This window comes from Balaenoptera borealis (assembly GCF_965194805.1).
Source record: "Balaenoptera borealis genome assembly, chromosome: 6".
In the NCBI taxonomy this organism is placed as follows: Eukaryota; Metazoa; Chordata; class Mammalia; order Artiodactyla; family Balaenopteridae; genus Balaenoptera; species Balaenoptera borealis.
Window position 1 is genome coordinate 48704498 of NC_138863.1, and position 18021 is coordinate 48722518.

General features: G+C 38.0%; 2 protein-coding genes across 2 annotated transcripts in view; both read left to right on the forward strand.

Annotated features, from left to right (window-relative positions):
• Positions 1 to 8627, forward strand: part of LOC309631325 (cyclin-Y-like protein 1) — a 37637-nt gene extending 29010 nt beyond the window's left edge. The window contains exons 9-10 of the mRNA XM_082397634.1: positions 2927 to 3089; positions 4642 to 8627. Coding sequence (XP_082253760.1) covers positions 2927 to 3089; positions 4642 to 4758 — 280 coding nt within the window. The 3' untranslated portion in view covers positions 4759 to 8627. The remainder of the gene's footprint in view (positions 1 to 2926; positions 3090 to 4641) is intronic.
• The window catches only part of LOC309631315 (uncharacterized protein), a 644789-nt gene that overhangs the window by 353813 nt on the left and 272955 nt on the right, over positions 1 to 18021 (forward strand). The window lies entirely within an intron of this gene.

Consider the following 18021-nt stretch of genomic DNA (forward strand, 5'->3'; position numbering starts at 1 on the left):
TCCATTTTTAAGGGGCACATGCCTGGTCTTTGAAGCAAGTGGCCACTGTTAAGGTCTTAGGGCCTCTAGACTACTGACAGGTTATAATTTCAACCTGAGTCACACATTGTGTATTTGCTTTTGCTGGTCTTTTTCTCCTTTTTATCTGAGGTTCTGTTGTTACAGAAACTATGATGTACAGGTAGCCACATATAAAGGTTTCAGATCCCTGTGTTCCTGTCTCCTCCCCTAAAGTCTGCTGAGTTAGGAAACACCTACCTCTCAGGTAGTCCGGGAAGCATCCCTGGGGCCTCCCCCAGGGCACTCAGCAAACACAGCGGCACTTTGTGGGGCCTTGAGTTAACTAGGCAGGTTCTCCTCACAGATGGCACGCTCACATTGGCATGAAACGCCAGGCTTCCAGTCTGGCTCTGGTGAAGGGCCCCAAGGGTGGGAAGCAGGATGAGCCAGAGAGGTAATTCCAGCAGACTCTCGAAGTGCCCGCTTGACAGTGAACCTGTCTTTGTGGGTGGCATTCAGGAAAATGGGAAAGGACACCTCTTGATTATATTGGACAGCAGAGGCCGATCAAGATGGCAGGCAGGGGCAAGAGTTTGTTTTTGTTACCTTTGCCCCTTACTCTAGATAATTCACAATTACCAAAGTGCATATTTACAGCTGAAGCGAGGAAAGTTGTGACTAAGAGAAGGGACCAGTGACTGTCAGTAGCTGTCAAAGTGGCTTTTGGTGAAAATGCCCACTTTGGTGATCATGTAAACCAGGTGGTCATGGTGATATTGCTGGTAGCAATCTTAGCAAACAGTGTAACAGCAGATAAGGAATTTGAAATGAATAGAAGTACTTTTGGAAGTTGCAGAAACTAAAGTGACGTTGACCAACACTATCATCAGTCTTTAAACTGGTCCCTTGAAGGAAGGAAAATTTGTAATCGTGAACACCATCCCTGCCATGATGGCAGCTGAAATTTTCTCAGAATCTGCAACTGAGCTGACTGGGGCTCTGGTTCCAGGTACAACATCCGAGAACATGCAGGGAAACGTGTGGGTGTTCATAGACATTGAGCCCAGGAGCATCGGCGGCACTGTCCAGCTATGAAGAAACTAATTCTAAACAACGCTTTTCTGTGTAGAACGGAGAATCACCAGGAGTTATGTTTATAATAGGCTGCTTTTGTTTAGGATCTTTGGGAGTTGGAAAGCATTACAACAAAGTGTTTAATACACATTTGTTTCATCCCTCTGCTGTTGACTACTATTTGTAATGGTCTCATTTTGAGTCTGAATTGAAAAATTGCTGTCTATCAGCTTTTCCTTAAAACTTTCTAACATCTCTGTGTCTTGTTAAATATATATTTCCCTTCAAAAGAGTAAGTTAAACTGAGCAGCTGCTGTTCAGACAGTTTGCTGCGCCTGTAAGTGGTAGGCTCTTCAGCCACCTAGCCATTTAAAAACAGCAAAAAACACAGAAGATGCATATTCTGTAGGCATAATGCTTTTCTTCAGTGATTAAAGCTCTATTAATAGACATGTTAATCCTATGAAGTACTGTATTTCCACACAATTAAAATGTATTAGTGGAGAAAATATAAAAGGGATAGTGAAGTGCATTTATTCCTGTAGTAAATTAAGTCCTGATTAGCTGATTATCAGAACATTATCTGGTTTACATTTCTATAGACTTCTGGCCGTATGAACAGGAAATGAATTTTGGAAGTAGGTTCAGTTAGGTTTAAAGTTCAACAAATGAGAAACCTCATTTCTGCTCATACTCTGCTCTCCATACAGGAGAACATGGAGCATTTGTTGATTTATCCAATGGATAAAATGTTAACACTTTAAAACCAGGAAACCAAATGTATTGTAAAATAAGCCACTTGCACGTTTGTTTGGGTATTTATCATTATTATATAATCAACTCTCTAAAGTGATTGCTGTGGAAAGTGGTAAGATTTACTCTAATTTTATATTTATTTACTTAAACATTTGGCAAGCAAATGGCTGGATGTGGTCGTATAGCAGAAGCCTGCTCCCAGCACTCTACTTTCCCACTTCATTGAATTCGCCCTCTGTGGGCGTGTGCAGTCTGTCCTGGCAAGGGGCGGTAGGTCTGAACATTCTGGGCTGCTCTCCTAACACCGGGGGAAACAACTGCTCTATCAGAGGTTGTATCGTAAAGTGGGTTTAGTCTAGCTGAGACATAATCTTACTGCCTTCCTAAGCTTAAAAAGTGCATCCTGTCCTGTCATGGTGACGACAACTCACCCTAGTAAGGTTTTAAGGTGAACAAAAACTTGCATTATGCCCTTTGACACAGCCCCATGCACGGGGTGGGGGTGGGGGGATTCCCTTTCCCATCGAATGTAGCTTATTTATTTATTTACTTGAGATGAATCCTTGTTGCCTCAAGAGTTTTCCCCCCTCAGAGATAATAGCAGTGGCTCTCGATGGATCCATTTTGTTGCCGTGGTGATGTGCCCACTCCTTTTGTTGGCTCGGCTCTACTTCAGTAAGCCCCTTCCTGTCATCAGCCCGGTGAAAATGTCTGCAAGTTCTTCAGAGCTAATAAACAGCATACATCATTCCTTTCATCTGATCACTATAGCGGGGCCTTGTGAGTGAGTGTGGAGCATGAATCGTACAGCTGCACTAATGGAACTCTGAAGAATGAGCCCCTGAGTCAGCAGCATGAGTGCATAAGAGGGCCATAACCTCTTCCCCCTTGTCCCAGACTCAAAGTGCTGGGATGCAGAAAGGACCACAAATAGCTGTACCTTGTTTGAACATTAGGGTATAATCCAGCTGGGTAGCCATTATTTGTTTCAAAACAGTATTTAGAGCCATCCTAGTAGCTCAGAATGGTATTTTTGAAGATAGCCCAATTGACTAAAATTGTCCTGTGTTGGTTTTGTCTTCTCCTCCTCCCCCAGGAATAAGATGGCAAGGCACTTCCTGGAGCTACTTCAGTTTAATATTAATGTTCCTTTCAGTGTGTATGCCAAATACTACTTTGACCTTCGCTCCTTAGCAGATGACAACAACCTGAATGTTCTATTCACTCCTCTTAGCAAAGAAAGAGCACAGAACTTACAGGTAAGGCTGTGAAATCACTAACTGGGGTTTTCTGTCAGCCACCGAAGCCACATCTGTAGCTAAATTATATTAAGCAGTGATTAGGAAAATGGAAAGCTGTTAACAGTTTGAAGAGCTTATTGACCCGTTGGCATCATATTTCCTGTGTCTTTTATGGTTTATACAGGGATCCCACATTATAAAAAAAAAAATTGTCTCTTCTGTAACCATAATTCAGAATACTTTAAATCATATTTAATCTGTTCTTAATGGTTTTCCATTTGAACCTCTACACTTACATATAACCATACATGAATAATTTCTTAAAATTGTATCCCTAATCATATGTACCTACATAATCTACTTACCACTCTTAACTGTCTTTTTTTTTTTTAATAATTGATGTTTTGGACTATTTCTACTGTCTTGATATTTTTAATAAATAAATAAATGTATTTATTTATTTATGGCTGCATTGGGTCTTCGCTGCTGCACGCGGGCTTTCTCTAGCTGCGGCGGGCGGGGGCTGCTCTTCATTGCGGTGCGCAGGCTTCTCATTGCAGTGGCTGCCCTTGTTGCAGAGCACGGGCTCTAGAGCGCAGGGTCAGTAGTTGTGGCGCACGGGCTTAGTTGCTCCTCGGCATGTGGGATCTTCCCGGACCAGGGCTCAAACCCGTGTCCCCTGCATTGGCAGGCGGATTCTTAACCACTGCGCCACCAGGGAATTCCCTCTTAACTGTTTTTTACTCAGCTTGCAGTTCGTGTGTGTGTGTGTATGTGTGTGTGTGTGTGTGTGTGTATGTGTATCACAGTTCAGTCCCATGAGTTTATTAGACAAAGCATCCGTGGCTAACCTGAGAGACCTATACTTGGAAGGTATAATGTGGATTCAGATACTGGCTGTAGAAAGTACATGAGTTTTTAATATAAATGGTAACGTACATGGAACAAAGTAATACTTATGGCTTATGATTTTTGGTGGGTATACAGCAAAATTCACAACTGAAATGAACACATTTAAAATTGATACTTTCTGTGGTACCTTGGTGGTACTTTAGAATAAGATGTTTTTCTACCATAATTTATGTGCAAGTGAAATAGCACCTTTCAGCGCTTGTCATTAGACCTCTCCTACCTTCAGCACATACCTACCTGATTAAAATTTTCTTAGAGTATGTAATAACTAATGAAAACTGAATAGAAGTTGAATAGCTGAGTAAACACTGATTTTGCCCAAGTGTATGTCCATTACGTTTAAGGATCACGTGTGTAGGTAACAGATGATATTGCTATTAGGAGCCTATCATTAGGAACCCAATTTTTAAGTAACTCTAAGTTATTAGGGCAAGTTACCCCTTGCCCCAGCAATCTAATCATAGCCCTTAAAGGTTATTACCTTAGGGAATTGTCAGTTAGTGTAGATATCAGCTATCCAAAGTAGCAGTAACTATGAACTATCTAAACGAATGTAGATGTGTGGCTTATCAATGATGCTTTTTTTGTTTTTTTAAGGTCCGAACATTTTTTTTTTCCCCCTAATTATACCTATGTTCTACCTGATTGACTTTCCTAGGCCATTTCCAGATTGTGTGACGACGAATACAAAGACGTGTGTAGAGCTGCTATGAGAAGGTCTTTCAGCGCTGATCATTTCATTGGTATTCGGCGCTCCAATGCCATCCTCTCTTAAGGGAGAAGTGAGGGGTTGTAACATCATAAACCCCTCGAAACAAGGACTGGAGAAATACCACCTCTCCTGCTCAGAAACCAGCAAAGTTAGTATTTTCACCTTAAAGAAAGACATTGAATTCAAGAGACTCATGGACAAGCGAAGATTATGCTCATAGGAAAGAACGGGACCTCGTCAATGTAACACGCTCTTCTGTCCTTTTTATTGTAAACAGAGTTACAAAAACCACTCCAAAGCTAAAAGCTCCCAATCCATGCACAGATATCTGCTCCCAATCCACGCACAGATATCTTATAGCTGTGAACTATGTGAGGTTTTTTAATTAATAGCTTAAATTTTTAGACTTTAAAGACAGTAACTATATAACTTCTAAGTTTTTCTTGCCTCACTGTCCCATAATGCTGCATATTCCTTTAGAATCAGTGCAGTATTACCATCAAAAAATGGGACTCCAAAAAAAAAAAAGAAAAAAAGAAAAAAAAACAAAAAAAAAAAACAAAAAAAAACAAAAAAAAAACAAAAAAAAACAAAAAAAACAAAAAAAAACAAAAAAAACAAAAAAAAACAAAAAAAACAAAAAAACAAAAAAAACAAAAAAACAAAAAAAGCAAAAAAAACAAAAAAAAACAAAAAAAACAAAAAAACAAAAAAAAAACAAAAAAAAAAAAAAAGAAAAAAAAACAAAAAAAAAAGAAAAAAAAACCATGGGACTCCTAACAACTCATAAAGCCAAACTTCGGAACAGACTGTCGTAGCATCGTTAGGTTTTGCAGGGTTCTTCCTCCCTACTATATCATTGAAGCTGCTAGTCATTATTGGCAATCAATTTAAACCAAAAAGCTGCTGAATAACACATGTCATCCAAATTCTTTGCAGGCAGTACTTATTAGCATATTAGCATGTTTGCGATCATAAACAGAGAAAGAAAAAAAAAAAAAGAAAAAAAAACAAAAAAAAAGAAAAAACAAAAAAAACAAAAAAAAACAAAAAACAAAAAAAAAAGAAAATAAAAACAAAAAAAAAACAAAAAAAAAATGGGACTCCTAACAACTCATAAAGCCAAACTTCGGAACAGACTGTCGTAGCATCGTTAGGTTTTGCAGGGTTCTTCCTCCCTACTATATCATTGAAGCTGCTAGTCATTATTGGCAATCAATTTAAACCAAAAAGCTGCTGAATAACACGTCATCCAAATTCTTTGCAGGCAGTACTTATTAGCATATTAGCATGTTTGCGATCATAAACAGAGAAAGAAAAAAAAACAAAAAAAAAAAAGAAAAAACAAAAAACAAAAAAAAAAAGAAAAAAAAACAAAAAAAAACATGGGACTCCTAACAACTCATAAAGCCAAACTTCGGAACAGACTGTCGTAGCATCGTTAGGTTTTGCAGGGTTCTTCCTCCCTACTATATCATTGAAGCTGCTAGTCATTATTGGCAATCAATTTAAACCAAAAAGCTGCTGAATAACACATGTCATCCAAATTCTTTGCAGGCAGTACTTATTAGCATATTAGCATGTTTGCGATCATAAACAGAGAAAGAAAAAAAAAACAAAAAAAAAACATGGGACTCCTAACAACTCATAAAGCCAAACTTCGGAACAGACTGTTGTAGCATCGTTAGGTTTTGCAGGGTTCTTCCTCCCTACTATATCATTGAAGCTGCTAGTCATTATTGGCAATCAATTTAAACCAAAAAGCTGCTGAATAGCACATGTCATCCAAATTCTTTGCAGGCAGTACTTATTAGCATATTAACATGTTTGCGATCATAAACAGAGAAAGAAAAAAAAAAACAAAAAAAAAACATGGGACTCCTAACAACTCATAAAGCCAAACTTCGGAACAGACTGTCGTAGCATCGTTAGGTTTTGCAGGGTTCTTCCTCCCTACTATATCATTGAAGCTGCTAGTCATTATTGGCAATCAATTTAAACCAAAAAGCTGCTGAATAGCACATGTCATCCAAATTCTTTGCAGGCAGTACTTATTAGCATATTAGCATGTTTGCGATTATAAACAGAGAAAGAAAAAAAAAACAAAAAACAAAAAAAAAAACATGGGACTCCTAACAACTCATAAAGCCAAACTTCGGAACAGACTGTCGTAGCATCGTTAGGTTTTGCAGGGTTCTTCCTCCCTACTATATCATTGAAGCTGCTAGTCATTATTGGCAATCAATTTAAACCAAAAAGCTGCTGAATAACACATGTCATCCAAATTCTTTGCAGGCAGTACTTATTAGCATATTAGCATGTTTGCCATCAAAAACAGAGAAAGTAGGTTATTTCCTTCTGTTGGGTCCGTGCTGCATTTCTTGTTAACTATAATGGTGCTTCTGATTTTGTGATGATTTTCCTCTTTGTTATATACTTGTATTAAAGGATATTTTCATAATTCCAGCCAACATGGTGGTCCAGTAATTAACAAGCCGGTGATGAAATAGAAGGTGTCCGAAAAGTCTTACAACAATTTTAAGCTTTAATATAGTGTGCTTAGATACTCCAGAACACTGTCGCAGAAGTATAAATGCTAGACTGGCAAAACATCACTTGAAACTTTAATCGAATTTCTTCTAAACTCATTTACTTTTGTACATTTTAAACATTAAGCTTTTATTTTTTTATTTTTTATTTTTTTAAATTAATTAATTTATTTAATGGCGTGTTGGGTCGTTTCTGTGTGAGGGCTTTCTCTAGTTGTGGCAAGCGGGGGCCACTCTTCATCGCGGTGCGCGGGCCTCTCACTGTCGCAGGCTCTCTTGTTGGGGACACAGATTCGAGCCCTGGCTTGGGAAGGCCCGTGAGCCACAATTACTGAGCCTGCGCGTCTGGAGCCTGTGCTCCGCAACAAGAGAGGCCGCGATAATGAGAGGCCCGCACACCGCGATGAAGAGTGGCCCCCACTTGCCACAACTAGAGAAAGCCCTCGCACAGAAACGAAGACCCAACACAGCCATAAATAAATAAATACATAAATTTTAAAAAATAAAAAATAAAACAATAAACGCTTAACGTTTAAAATTTACAAAACTAAATGAGTTTAGAAGAAATTCGATTAAACTTTCAAATGATGTTTTGTAAGTTTGTGGCATTTATACTTCTACAAGTATCAAAGCTTAAAATTGCACTAAGACTTGAGGGGATACCTCCCCTCCTCTTTTTAAAATAGTCCTTTGCAAGGCTGGGCTGCTTACCTGCTTGATCACCTAAGTTTCTTTTTTCTAGATTTGGTAAAGGAATTATGAACAACAGTGTTAATTCACATGTAATAAATTGAAAGGAACTGGACCCTAATAGTAGGGACAGGAGAGTAAGTGATACGAAACAGCTTTTCTATCCTGTGTGTTAACCTGGCTGTAGGTGTCTCACTTCAAGTTCTATTTAAGAGGAAACATATAAACCTTAGGAACCCTTACCTCAGGCTTTAAAAGGCAGGGAGGTCCAGTAATCAGTCTTTTTGGAGATTGGTAACGATGTCACCTAAACTTGAAATATTAAAAAAAAAAAAAAAAAAAAAGTGTTCTCAACTATGTGAAATCTTTCTCCTCCTACCTTCTCAAATGTAATCCTAGGAATTTTGCCTGCAAACAAAGCATTTCTGGGCCAGAAGTACTTTCTCTCTTTATAGCAAGGCTTCACGTTATACTGAGTGCTGCAGGTTCCATCATTTTTAAGGGACAGAGACATAAATGATAAATTATGGTATATAAAATACTACAATCTACCACCTCAAAAAATATTGTTTATGGAGTTTGGAGCTTGGAAATTCAAGTACTGATTGCAGTTTTATTTTGAAAAGAATGCTACAACTTATGTGGTTTTTCTTCCTCATGTTTATATTAAAAGAAAAGCTAATAAACTCTGTTTTAATTAAAATATATGGCTACTGTGTTTGTAACACTTCTCACTATTCACATAACATTACAACTCTGCCTAACTCAAATGTTTTCAGTCAGCTCTGATAGTCGGGCCTTAAAGCATTTTCAAACTAACCATTCATAAGTTGTTTTGACCCCTGCCTTTAGTTAAGATGTAGACATTTATTTCTTCAGCTTACGCTCTTTTCAACCTGAAGATAATCTAGTACACTTAAAATCACTGGCTACAGTGCTCAGTGGCATAATGCATTAGATGGCATTTTTGAATTGTTTGTTATGGTGCCAAGATGGAAATGCACATTGAAAGATAAAAGTAGGTAAATACACAGAGAAAGGAATTACAGGAATACTGTAGAATCAGAACTTGTTGTTTGAGGGTTTCAAGCAATTGAACAGGAAAGAAAATGGAAGAACAGGAAGCAGTAGAATTGTGGTTGCTGTTAAGAGGGTGACTTTTAAACAAGCCACGTAATTTGACTTTAACATGCTATTTCACTTAACATTCAGTTGGAAATATACCAGATCTCTAAAGTTTCTTTTAGACCCTAGCCACTGCACTTGAGCAATATTCCATCAGTCCTGATAGTATTGCCGTAGTATTTCATCCACCTTAGTTACCTTCCTGAGGTCACATCTTTAACTTTGTTCTTGTTAAGTTGCTGATGAGGAGAAATGATCTGATTTAGTACAGAAGGGAAAAAAAATCTATCACAAGTCACTGTTTATATCAATAGTTTGCACCGCGTAGTAATATGCCAGTTACTAAGCAGAAATGCTGACATATCTCGAGTGGTCGAAGGTTTAAAAAAAAAAAATTGGGGGTAGGAACATCGGGCATGACTGTAGCTTCAAGAACAAGTTGGTAGAATAAGGGGAATTGCTAAAAATTGCTTTTCCCCTTCAGCTTTAATTCTAGAGGCAATACAGCCATTTTAATAAATGGGAAATTGAGGCAACTTAAGGTAAAAATTTAAACATCACAAAGTAGGTTCTCCAACAAATATGGGGCATGGAAACTAGTTATTAAGAGGGTGGCAACTATGGCATTTTTTTCCAGATTTTTATACCGAGGAAGGGTTTGTTCCCTAAAGTAGTAAGACTATAAAAGAATATCTGACTACCTGAACTCAAATTTTACTTTTTCGCTTTTTAAAAAAAATTATTTTTCTCTATTGGAATACTGACATCTGTGCAATTTTAACTCTGGTATACCGTGAACTGAACTTTATTCTTTACAAGGAAAAGACAAAAGTTTGAAATGTATGTTTGAACCAAATTAAATTGCCATTTTTGTATGTTAAATTCATGTGGTTGACCCTAAGACAACTTCTTAGGGCCCAGTGTTTCTGGTTAAGAGAAATTTTTTCCACCCTGTATCAGATTCCATCATGACCCTATTCTTTCACATTTACTCCTAATGTACCCTGTATGCCCATTATTGAAATTCAACAGCACTAAATCCTAGTTTTACAACAGGTCAAATTTCATTTCTTAGTTTTCCCATTCTATAAAATATACCATTCCTTGATTTTTGAAAAATGCTGAAGCCAGTATTTACTGGAAAACAATTCACTCTGTATTCAGGTTATGCAATGTTTTTGGAAATGTTTACCTATAGCATGTAGGTTAGCTAAAATCTTTCATCACCCAAGACTTCTCTCTAACCACATGTAAAATGACTACGACTGTTCCCTCACCCAGAAGCCGCATTCTTGAGTATAGAGCTATTTGGTAAAGCACTTGACAGCTGGTAGGGGCTCTCCCAGGGGTAAGTGCTAATTTCTATGCAGAATCTGTAGATTACACCCAGCATCTATCAAGTTAAGGATTAGATCACCTAAAATCTTAACTGTTAGCCACTCACCAGCCTGGCCAGCCTGACACCGTGCCAGCAAGAATACAAAAGATCTAGGAGCCCTTCAGAGACACCTGGTCCCTTGTACACAGGTGCAATCTGTTTGGCTTCTGAGGCAATTTCCACTAGTCCATTTTAAATGGGTTTGGCAGATGAGATAACATGTACTTCATGTGAAAGAAATGTTATGAATACCAGTTTATGGTTTAGGATCTCTAACATGCAGAAAGAACCAGGAAAGTGAAGTAGTATAGAAATTAAGAGAAATCCAGAGTCAAATGAAGAGGTTAATGTTCTTTAAAAAAAAAAAAAAAAGGAACAGGTTAGGTGATTACTTAACTGCTGTGAGGGCAGCTAAATAATTTGAATGTGATTAGAGAAAGTCAGTGACAGCCTCAGGACCTAAGGTCCTCAAGAATATGTCGATCTCTACTTCAAGACCTCAAATTACTCTGCTAGCTTTTTCTTACAACATCTATTCCTTCATCTTACCGTTCTCAATTCTACTGACCTTTACTTCTAGCTCCCCAGATGGTGGCCCTTTATCTCCTCACTGTGGGAACCGACTCTTCCAAACGCAGGGCATCAGTGTTTTGTCCACCTCCCACTGCCCTCTCTCAACAAGGTCATCTCAGCTTCACCCTTTGACTCTCTGCTCGTGTCCAATGTGGCAGTGCTTGATGTTGGTTACTACTATGAGCCATTTCTAAAACACTATCACCAGGTTCCAGGAAATACAGGATTTATATGGCTCACGGGCTAACTGGCCCCTTGTAATCCCCTTTAATCAACTACTTGAGCCCTCCTGTGTTCCCACAAAGTAGTTGTTCCCAATTTGCTGCACTCACTCCCCTGATCTGCCCACAACCCTAGATGTATCTCCTCAGGCTAGGCAGCAACCCCACCTTCCAAACTCCAAAACTCATTTCATCTGGCATTAGGAATAGATGCCTCACTTCTTAAGGTAACCCCTCTCATCTAAGGGAGAGGATTCCATCCCAACTCTTCAAATCAAATTTCTATATCCAACACCCCCACCACCAGGATGGTGGTGAGGATGGGGCAATTTGACCTTCCTCAGCCCTTGACATGTCCTAGTGTTTCTCAAGATGTGGTCTCCAGACCACCTGCCTCTCATGGGCTGAAAGTCCCTGTAAGAAATGAAGCTTCTCTAAATGCAATGTGGAATCCTAGAACAGATAAAGAACATCAGTGGAAAATCTGGTGAAATCCAAATGAAGTCTGGAGTTAACAGTAGTGCGTTAATGTTGACTTCTTAGTTTAACAAATGTGCTATGATAATATGTTAATATTAGGGCAAAATGGATATATCTTTGCAACTTTTCTGTAAACCTAAAATAATTCTAAAAGTTTACTAAAACAGAACAAAAAGACCTAATTCTTGGATCCCAAATTAATCTCAATTCCTGGAGCTGAAGCCTGGGAATCTACATTTCTAATAGGAACCCCAAATGATTCTTATGCAGACACAAATTTGAAAACTAGTCTTTCAATTCCCTTTCCATTCCATGCCTGAATGGCTGCTTCCTCCTTGTTTTACTTACCTTAACCTGATTGAATCTTTTAGATCCTCTCAACCCTAAAATATAAGTACTATCATTATCCCCCTTTCACAGATGAGGAAGTACTAAGATGCAGTACACAAGTGAAGTACTAAGAGCTTAAGTAATTTGTTCAGGATCAACAGCCCATGAATGATGGAGCTGGGAGTTGAATCCCTAATCAGTCTAGCTCCCAAATCTATGCACAGAACCATTCTACTTCCTCTCATTCTGTTGCACGTAAGAGCTCTGTAACTAAATCACTAAAAGAAGCATTATTACCTATTTCTCCAACTTCCTAAGTCCAACAGTGCCCCCCTTTTCCACTGGGGGGAATGAACAATGAGAAAGCATTGGGAAGATGTGCCAACTAGAGACCTGTACGGGTAAGGCACAGTGGCTCTTGCACCAGGATCCAGCTCAACTGCTGTATTTTCTGTTCTCCCAAATGCCCTAACATGTACCAATCTAATAATGCTCATAGTACTCACTTTGATGCTAAATTAATTATCTCAGGTTTACTAAGCATCTGTCCAGATTGTCAGGGAAGTGCCAACTCTAAATCAATTTACAGTTGGCCCTCCGTATCCACAGGTTCTGCATCAGTGGATTCAACCAACCATGGACTGAAAATATTTAGGGAAAAAAATTTCAGAAAGTTACAGAAAGCAAAACTTGAATTTGCTGCACACCACCAACCATTTGCATTATATTTACAACTACTTACTTAGGATTTGTACTTGGTGTTATAAGTAATCTAGACATGACTTAAAGTATAAAGGAGGGTGCGGGGGAAGATGGGAGGATTGTGCGTAGGTTATATGTAAATACTGCACCGTTTTATATAAGGGACTTGAGCATCCATGGATTTTGGTATGGGGTGGCACGGGGGGGAGGGAGACGACTGGAACCAATTACCCACAAATACAGAGGGAGAACCATATATCCTCTTATCTTATCTGGGTTCCCTGACTTGTATTTAGACCTTAATACAAAGCTGTGGATCTAACTGCTGAATGACGAAGTTTTGGGAGTTTCTGACTGCAAACCAGACACACACAACAACAGCAGCACTTCTAGCCAAATTGCTTCAGTACAGAGTATAGATGGAGGGTTGATAAAATAGAACACAATCTCAGGTAATGTCTCTGTTCTTATGTGTATTTTCCTTCATTTCTTCAAGTGAATCATGAAACAATCACAGGATCAGCAGGAGAAACCTAGGAAGTATATTCAGGTAAAACATGTTTTCATTAGTTCTCCTTCTGGTGATTGGAATTTCTTTGATTTTATTATCAATAAAAACGTTGCCACTTATATTCAAAGTACATCCGAGAAATCTGATCATGAAGTTAGAATGCACATACCTCCTTCAGATACTCTTAGAAAACAGTGTCTCTCCATGAAAGCATGAGAAAAATACTTGTACAGCATCTTATTTGCTTTACCATTGCTTTAATGCACTTTAAAATTTATCTACAGACAGTTACAGAAAGATAGAGAAGATGAAAAGGCAGAGGGCTATGTACCAGATGAAGGAACAAGAAAAAACCCCAGAAAAACAACTAAATGAAGTGGAGATAGGCAACCTTCCAGAGAAAGAATTCAGAATAATGATAGTGAAGATGATCCAGGACCTTGGAATAAGAATGGAGGCAAAGATTGAGAAGATGCAAGAAATGATTAACAAAGACCTAGAAGAATTAAAGAACAAACAAACAGAGATGACCAATACAATAACTGAAATGAAAACTACACTAGAAGGAATCAATAGCAGAATAACTGAGGCAGAAGAACGGATAAGTGACCTGGAAGACAGAATGGTGGAATTCACTGCTGCGGAACAGACTAAAGAAAAAAGAATGAAAAGAAATGAAGACAGCCTAAGAGACCTCTGGGACAACATTAAACGCAACAACATTCGCATTATAGGGGTCCCAGAAGGAGAAGAGAGAGAGAAAGGACCAGAGAAAATATTTGAAGAGATTATAGTCGAAAACTTCCCTAACATGGGAAAGGAAATAGCCACCCAAGTCCAGGAAGCGCAGAGAGTCCCATACAGGATAAACCCAAGGAGAAACACGCCGAGACACATAGTAATCAAAGTGGCAAAAATTAAAGACAAAGAAAAATTATTGAAAGCAGCAAGGGAAAAACGACAAATAACATACAAGGGAACTCCCATAAGGTTAACAGCTGATTTCTCAGCAGAAACTCTGCAAGCCAGAAGGGAGTGGCATGATATACTTAAAGTGATGAAAGGGAAGAACCTACAACCAAGATTACTCTACCCGGCAAGGATCTCATTTAGATTTGATGGAGAAATCAAAAGCTTTACAGACAAGCAAAAGCTAAGAGAATTCAGCACCACCAAACCAGCTCTACAACAAATGCTAAAGGAACTTCTCTAAGTGGGAAAAACAAGAGAAGAAAAGGACCTACAAAAACAAACCCAAAACAATTAAGAAAATGGTCACAGGAACATACATATCGATAATTACCTTAAACGTGAATGGATTAAATGCCCCAACCAAAAGACATAGACTGGCTGAATGGATACAAAAACAAGACCCATATATATGCTGTCTACAAGAGACCCACTTTAGACCTAGGGACACATACAGACTGAAAGTGAGGGGATGGAAAAAGATATTCCATGCAAATGGAAATCAAAAGAAAGCTGGAGTAGCTATACTCATATCAGATAAAATAGACTTTAAAATAAAGAATGTTACAAGAGACAAGGAAGGACACTACATAATGATCAAGGGATCAATCCAAGAAGAAGATATAACAATTATAAATATATATGCACCCAACATAGGAGCACCTCAATACATAAGGCAACTGCTAACAGCTCTAAAAGAGGAAATCGACAATAACACAATAATAGTGGGGGACTTTAACACCTCACTTACACCAATGGACAGATCATCCAAAATGAAAATAAATAAGGAAACAGAAGCTTTAAATGACACAATAGACCAGATAGATTTAATTGATATATATCGGACATTCCATCCAAAAACAGCAGATTACACGTTCTTCTCAAGTGCGCACGGAACATTCTCCAAGATAGATCACATCTTGGGTCACAAATCAAGCCTCAGTAAATTTAAGAAAATTGAAATCATATCAAGCATCTTTTCTGACCACAACGCTATGAGATTAGAAATGAATTACAGGGAAAAAAACGTAAAAAGGACAAACACATGGAGGCTAAACAATACGTTACTAAATAACCAAGAGATCACTGAAGAAATCAAAGAGGAAATCAAAAAATACCTAGAGACAAATGACAATGAAAACACGACGACCCAAAACCTATGGGATGCAGCAAAAGCAGTTCTAAGAGGGAAGTTTATAGCTATACAAGCCTACCTAAAGAAACAAGAAAAATCTCAAGTAAACAATCTAACCTTACACCTAAAGAAACTAGAGAAAGAAGAACAAACAAAACCCAAAGTTAGCAGAAGGAAAGAAATCATAAAGATCAGAGCAGAAATAAATGAAATAGAAACAAAGAAAACAATAGCAAAGATCAATAAAACTAAAAGTTGGTTCTTTGAGAAGATAAACAAAATTGATAAGCCATTAGCCAGACTCATCAAGAAAAAGAGGGAGAGGACTCAAATCAATAAAATCAGAAATGAAAAAGGAGAAGTTACAACAGACACTGCAGAAATACAAAGCATCCTAAGAGACTACTACAAGCAACTTTATGCCAATAAAATGGACAACCTGGAAGAAATGGACAAATTCTTAGAAAGGTATAACCTTCCAAGACTGAACCAGGAAGAAACAGAAAATATGAACAGACCAATCACAAGTAATGAAATTGAAACTGTGATTAAAAATCTTCCAACAAACAAAAGTCCAGGACCAGATGACTTCACAGGTGAATTCTATCAAACATTTAGAGAAGAGCTAACACCCATCCTTCTCAAACTCTTCCAAAAAATTGCAGAGGAAGGAACACTCCCAAACTCATTCTGTGAGGCCACCATCACCCTGATACCAAAACCAGACAAAGACACTACAAAAAAAAGAAAATTACAGACCAATATCACTGATGAATATAGATGCAAAAATCCTCAACAAAATACTAGCAAACAGAATCCGACAACACATTAAAAGGATCATACACCACGATCAAGTGGGATTTATCCCAGGGATGCAAGGATTCTTCAATATACGCAAATCAATCAATGTGATACACCATATTAACAAATTGAAGAATAAAAACCATATGATCATCTCAATAGATGCAGAAAAAGCTTTTGACAAAATTCAACACCCATTTCTGATAAAAACTCTCCAGAAAGTGGGCATAGAGGGAACCTACCTCAACATAATAAAGGCCATATATGACAAACCCACAGCAAACATCATTCTCAATGGTGAAAAACTGAAAGCATTTCCTCTAAGATCAGGAACGAGACAAGGATGTCCACTCTCACCACTATTATTCAACATAGTTTTGGAAGTCCTAGCCACGGCAATCAGAGAAGAAAAAGAAATAAAAGGAATACAAATTGGAAAAGAAGAAGTAAAACTGTCACTGTTTGCAGATGACATGATACTATACATAGAGAATCCTAAAACTGCCACCAGAAAACTGCTAGAGCTAATTAATGAATATGGTAAAGTTGCAGGATACAAAATTAATGCACAGAAATCTCTTGCATTCCTATACACTAATGATGAAAAATCTGAAATAGAAATTATGGAAACACTCCCATTTACCATTGCAACAAAAAGAATAAAATACCTAGGAATAAACCTACCTAGGGAGACAAAAGACCTGTATGCAGAAAACTATAAGACACTGATGAAAGAAATTAAGGATGATACCAACAGATGGAGAGGTATACCATGTTCTTGGATTGGAAGAATCAACATTGTGAAAATGAGTATACTACCCAAAGCAATCTACAGATTCAATGCAATCCCTATCAAATTACCAATGGCATGTTTTACGGAGCTAGAACAAATCATCTTAAAATTTGTATGGAGACACAAAAGACCCCGAATAGGCAAAGCAGTCTTGAGGCAAAAAAATGGAGCTGGAGGAATCAGACTCCCTGACTTCAGACTATACTACAAAGCTACAGTAATCAAGACAATATGCTACTGGCACAAAAACAGAAACATAGATCAATGGAACAAGATAGAAAGCCCAGAGATTAACCCACGCACCTATGGTCAACTAATCTATGACAAAGGAGGCAAAGATATACAATGGGGAAAAGACAGTCTCTTCAATAAGTGGTGCTGGGAAAACTGGATAGCTACATGTAAAAGAATGAAATTAGAATACTCCCTAACACCATACACAAAAATAAACTCAAAATGGATTAGAGCCCTAAATATAAGACTGGACACTATAAAACTCTTAGAGGAAAACATAGGAAGAACACTCTTTGACATAAATCACAGCAAGATCTTTTTTGATCCACCTCCTAGAGTAATGGAAATAAAAACAAAAATAAACAAGTGGGACCTAATGAAACTTCAAAGCTTTTGCACAGCAAAGGAAACCATAAACAAGACGAAAAGACAACCCTCAGAATGGGAGAAAATATTTGCAAATGAATCAACGGACAAAGGATTAATCTCCAAAATATATAAACAGCTCATGCAGCTCAATATCAAAGAAACAAACACCCCAATCCAAAAATGGGCAGAAGACCTAAATAGACATTTCTCCAAAGAAGACATACAGACGGCCACGAAGCACATGAAAATCTTCTCAACATCACTAATTATTAGAGAAATGCAAATCAAAACTACAATGAGGTATCACCTCACTCCTGTTAGAATGGGCATCATCAGAAAATCTACAAACAACAAATGCTGGAGAGGGTGTGGAGAAAAGGGAACCCTCTTGCACTGTTGGTGGGAATGTAAATTGATACAGCCACTATGGAGAACAATATGGAGGTTCCTTAAAAAACTAAAAATA